At 53.4% G+C, this 5,632-nt stretch overlaps 1 protein-coding gene across 1 annotated transcript; it reads left to right on the forward strand.

Annotated features, from left to right (window-relative positions):
• The first annotated feature begins 665 nt into the window (after window positions 1-665).
• CHST2 (carbohydrate sulfotransferase 2) lies at window positions 666-3,717 on the forward strand. Its single transcript, XM_074912399.1, has one exon. The coding sequence runs from the start codon at window positions 806-808 to the stop codon at window positions 2,096-2,098; it is 1,293 nt and encodes a 430-aa protein (XP_074768500.1). The 5' UTR covers window positions 666-805; the 3' UTR covers window positions 2,099-3,717.
• The last annotated feature ends 1,915 nt before the right edge of the window (window positions 3,718-5,632 follow it).

A 5,632-nucleotide genomic window follows, 5' to 3' on the forward strand; every position in this document is an offset into this window, starting at 1 on the left:
CCTGTTACCGGCGCAGCTCCAGCGTCCGAGGCGCAGCCTGCGCCCCCGGGGCAGGGCCGGGCCGGCGGAAACCCACCGCCACACGGGAACAACGTTCTAACACCGCCCGTCGCACACCGGCTCTTCGGGCCCGGGCGCGGTAAGCGCTTGGCCGTTACTGAGCGGGCCGGGCGCTCCCGAGAGGCGGGAGGGGCCGGCGCAGCGCCACGGCCCGGTGCCGGGCGGCGGCCGGGTCAGGGACGCCGCCGCCTCGGGGCGCGCCGAGCCCAGCGGGACACTGCGGCGGGCGCGGGACGGCGGCGGGAGCGACGGCGGCGGCCGCCAATGGGGGGCGCGGGGCGGGGCGCCGCCATCGCGGGCCGCGCCTCCGCGGCCGTTCCCTGCGCGGCCGGGGCCGGGGGTCCCCCCGCCGCGGCGTGGGGCGGGGCGGGGGCGCCATGCGCGCTGTCGGCGCGGCGCAGGGGCCTGCCCGCCCTTCCCGCCCGCCGCCCCTTGCTCCCGCCCCCGCCGCGCGGGGCGGAGCGCGGCGCCGCCTCGCCCCGGCGGCTGCCGAGAGCTGGGCTGCGGCGGCGCCCGCGGCCGCTCGGCGATGGCGGCGCGGAAGAAGCGCGGGCGGCCGCGCCGCCGCTAAGTAGGGCAGCGGCGGGGCGGGGGCGGCGGCGGGGCCGTCGCGGCGGCTGCGCCATGCGGGCCGGGCGCGGGGGGCCGGCCGGGAGACGGCGCCGGGGGCGGCGCGCCCTGCTGCCCGCCGCGGGCCCCGGGGCGCCGGGGCGCTGAGCAACAGTTGGCCCCGCCGCCGCCCAGCATGAAAGTGTGCCGGCGGAAGGCGCTGGCGCTGTGCCTGGGCTACGCGCTCCTGCTGCTCCTCGCCGCCCTCAACCTGCTGGAGTACAAGTGGCGGCGGGAGCCGCGGCGCTGCGGGGAGCCCCCGGCCGCCCCCCGCCACCGCCCCCCGCCGCCGCCCCCGCCGCCGGCCGGGAGCCGCGGTCCGGCGGGCGCCCGCCGGCAGCTGGTCTATGTCTTCACCACCTGGCGCTCGGGGTCGTCCTTCTTCGGGGAGCTCTTCAACCAGAACCCCGAGGTCTTCTTCCTCTACGAGCCGGTGTGGCACGTCTGGCAGAAGCTGTACCCCGGGGACGCCGTCTCGCTGCAAGGGGCGGCCCGCGACATGCTGAGCTCCCTGTACCGCTGCGACCTCTCCGTCTTCCAGCTCTACAGCACGGCGGGCGCCGGCAAGAACCTGACCACGCTGGGCATCTTCGGGGCGGCCACCAACAAGGTCATCTGCTCCTCGCCCCTTTGCCCGGCCTACCGCAAGGAGGTGGTGGGCATGGTGGACGACCGGGTGTGTAAGAAGTGCCCCCCGCAGCGCCTCAGCCGCTTCCAGGAGGAATGCCACAAGTATCGCACGCTGGTCATCAAGGGCGTCCGCGTCTTCGACCTGGCCGTCCTTGCCCCGCTCATGCGGGACCCGACCCTGGACCTCAAAGTCATCCACCTGGTGCGGGACCCCCGGGCCGTCGCCAGCTCCCGCATCAAGTCCCGGCACGGCCTCATCCGGGAGAGCCTGCAGGTGGTGAGGAGCCGGGACCCCCGCATCCACCGCATGCCCTTCCTTGATGCCGGCCACAAGCTGGGTGGAAAGAAGGAGGGCGGGGGCGGCTCGGACTACCATGCTCTGGGTGCCATGGAGGTCATCTGCAGCAGCATGGCCAAGACCCTGCAGACTGCTCTGCACCCCCCGGACTGGCTCCAGGGCAACTACATGGCTGTGCGCTACGAGGACCTGGTGGTCGAGCCCATCAAGACCCTGCGGCAGGTGTACGGCTTCGTCAACCTGGCGGTCAGTCCAGAGATGGAGAAGTTCGCCCTCAACATGACCAGTGGCCCCGGCTACTCCTCCAAGCCCTTCGTGGTGTCGGCCAGGAACGCCACCCAGGCGCTGAGCGCCTGGAGGACTGCGCTCAGCTACCAGCAGATCAAGCAGGTCGAGGAGTACTGCCACCAGCCCATGGCCCTGCTGGGCTACGAGAGGGTCGGCAGCCCCGAAGAGGTGAAGGACCTCAGCAGAACGTTGCTCAGGAAGCCGCAGCTGTGACGGACCGGGCGGCGGGCGCCCGCGGGGGTGGCTGAGCCCCCCCGGGGAGAGGAGCCGCTCCGGCTGCTTGAGTGAGGAAGGGAGCCGGGAAAAGCAACCTGGTTTCTGATTTCCTCCAAAGACTGCTGAAGGGTAACATACAGTAATGTGATGATTTCTTTCTTTATTTTTTTTAACCCCCCCGCGCCCCCCCCCCCCCAACATTGGGTTAGATGCGATTTAAAAAATAAAGTGGAACTCAAAATATGTGTAAAGCCCCTTTCCCCTTCTCTAAAATGCCAGGCAGTGATTCCGTACCAAAATCGTGTTTATGGAGTTCCTGTGGGTTTGAAGAACTCTTGCACAATTCCTAACACATCTTTATCTCCCTTGGTGGGGAGGGGATGCCCTTGGAGAGCGTGATGCTGAAAATCAGACTTTTGTATGAAAGCAAATGTTCAGACATGATAGTAATAATAAAAAAAAAAAAAACAACAAACAATAAATGATATTCATTTTTATAATTACCTCAATTGTTTGGGAATTACAGTGTTGCTTATGTACAGCTGGAGGGGATGCTTCTGTAAAGAGTATGGGTGGGGGGCTGGAGTGCAACATTTGACGTGTTCAAAGATTAGGAGCTGCTCTCGCAGAAACAAGTACAGATCTCACAGATGTAGTGCAGGTTTTACGGCTATGTCAAAGAAGGTTTCTATTTAACTATTGTCTTTTCTGTTGTATTTAAAAAGTCTTTCAAGTGCCACTGTATTAATTGTCCTAAGAGTTTTAAAACGTTTGCCATCACAGCAGTATTTATTTTTGTCTTGATATGTATGTCCAGGAGTCACTGTCAAATAGAAATGGATCTACAGCGTGACAAGAAGTGCAGGATTTAAAAAGACATGTATCATACTGGAAACATTAGCATGTGTGAAAAAAAAATAAAAATTATATATATTATATATTCTATAGTGCTAACAATACATAAGATATGTAAGATATTTCTTGACGTTGATTGGTAACAGGCATAACAGGGAAGCATAGAAAAATGCATAAAATGATTTATTTTTCCCCTTTGTCTAAGTGTCCGAGGGTATATTTATGTATGAGGAGGGGGGAAACGTACAGCTGTGTGTTCATAGCTATACTGGAGCTTTTACGGAGTCAACCTAGTGTTTGATTTCAGAGCGCTGGTTAGATACTCGTGTCTTGTGAATTGTCATTGCTGTACGATGGAGCCAGATGGTGGTCTGGTTCTTTCTGGGAGCTTTGCCTAAAGACTGTCCCATCGTTAAAACTTGATTAAAAAAAGAAGAGATTTTACTACTTCTGCATTTTATAATTTCCTGAAAAAGTCCCGGTTTATTAAACATTAAGTGGTGTATTGCATATGAGAAGTGCAGACACCTCAAGTAGTTTTTGCTGTTGGCAGTGTTCTCTGATGCTCTTTGAAGGCTCGTTTTGGGACTTGAGTTTTTAGCAAAAAGTGGTTTTGCCAAACTGTCCTCTTAGGAGACTATAGACTTTTTTACAGGAAGTACATTTTACATTGCCTATTTGGGTGTTGTGCCTTCAGAAAATGTGAAGAGTATGAGTAGGAAAAAGGAAACTGATTTGTGAAAATAAATTGATATAAACAAGATGCTGATAAGTGTGTGTGTGTGTATGTGTGAAAATTTTAGTGATGTGTGATACCTCTGTTTCTTATATTAGTACTTTAAGTTAAACAGGTGATAACTGGCTACTAAACTATCTGAGTTCTTGGCATTAGATGTTGAACTTACTCTGAAAAGGAAACACATTTAATAAACTAGTTAAAAGATTATTGCATAAGGTCGCCTATACACTTGCTGAATGACTGCATTACACATGTCCATTCCTTCAGTTCATCTTCACCATAAGTACAAATAACATAAATAATCAATGGGAGATCTTACAATTGGCCTGTAGTGTATTCCCAAATTCCAGACAGCAGTGCTACAAATGGGAGGGATAGTTAATTTGGTATTTAAAATACAGATTAAGGTACTTGCGTTGTTGTGAAATGAGGTGGTTTATGTTATCACTGTATGTGTTCTGATGCGATGCTGAGCGGATTTTGGACGTTTTATGCAGTTGCTGTATTCAGAGGCAGTGCTTGGAAATCTGATCTGCTTATAGAGCATGTTGCTTGCTTTTTATCCATCCAGTGGTTCATCAAGCACCCCTGCTGCCCACTGCACAGTCCTGTCTGGGTTCCTCGTAACGGCCGTGCGTGGCGTTTGCCAGCTCTGCTGTCGGCGGGCCGAGCGGCCCGGGCAGCTGCAGAGCCTCTCTGCAGAGCGATGTGCTGCCGTGGGGAAGCGAGCCCAGCTGCCCCGCCGGGCTAGGACACTGCTGCCATTCTGGCTCCTGCTGTCATAAGTGTGAAACTTTGCTGCAGTTTCTAAGTGGGGCTTTCAGCGTGTTACAGCATAAGCTCTTTTGATTTGGGGGGCTGAAGCATGATCATTTATGTGTGCAGAATTCCTTGGTCTCTTGTGGGAAAGTTTTCTGGGTGAGTAAAGTGAACAGGAATTAATTGCCTCTGGGAGCGTGAAATAGATGAGCCTGATTGACTTAGGTTCCAAAAATCTCCTTTGGATTCTAATTACATTAAAAAGCTCATCCTGTTGTTCTGAGAGAGCACTCGCTGCTCTCTTAATAGTGGTGCATTGCAAGCATCTGCTTCACTTTACTGATACAAACCGTGTGCCAGCAGAGTTACAGCATCTGAATCTGGTCCATAATTTGAGCTCCACCTACTACATTGCAGCAAGGAATTACCCAACATACTGTACAATTGTACCTGGGCATGTTTTGGTGAACAGAAGTAATGCAAAGCTCATTTTGTGAAAATAAAGCACTGCAATTTTGTTCAGGTAAAGCTTCGGGAGAAGTGAATGGGAGTCTGCTTGTGTAAAATGCAGGTGGGCTAAGCCTTACGCTTAATGCTGCTCCATTAAAGAAATAAGTATGTGAACAACTGACAGTTAAAAGAGACCATTTTTAGTCCTTTTTTATATTCAGAAAAGAGGATTAGAGGACTTTAAAAGAGCAAAACAGAGCTGGAAAAAAAGTTTTAAATGTGGAAAATTAGAGAAAAAAATAGGGTATCAGATTATGAACATGGTTACTAAAGACCTCTGCCTGTTGTGAGGAGGGGCATCTAGCTGACGTTGAAATACTTAAATAATACTTGACTCTTATGCTTAAAAATAGTGCTTGGACTTGCTTTCTGTCTGATTTAATTACAGTGTGCTTCTTCAACTGAAACTAGTGCTTGTATCAGTGAAGAATCAATAGCACACACAAGGTAAAGGGTGTGCCAAGTTGCACTGAACTGGGAGTGAGACCATTTTGAAGACTTGCCACATCGTTTTGATGGAACAGAAAGGCCAGTGTGCAACTACGTGGTGTTTTCTGCTGTGAAGAAAACAAGGAAACTGTACTAGTATTCTAAATGGTAATGATGACACAGTGAGTGAAAATACAGGAGAAAACCCTCTGCCCTCCACTGAATCACCTTAAAACACA

This window comes from Athene noctua, chromosome 8 (genome assembly GCF_965140245.1).
Source record: "Athene noctua chromosome 8, bAthNoc1.hap1.1, whole genome shotgun sequence".
In the NCBI taxonomy this organism is placed as follows: domain Eukaryota; kingdom Metazoa; phylum Chordata; class Aves; order Strigiformes; family Strigidae; genus Athene; species Athene noctua.

Coding starts and splice junctions, on each gene's coding strand:
- CHST2 (XM_074912399.1), top strand. CDS start 806: ATGAAAGTGTGCCGGCGGAAGGCGCTGGCGCTGTGCCTGGGCTACGCG.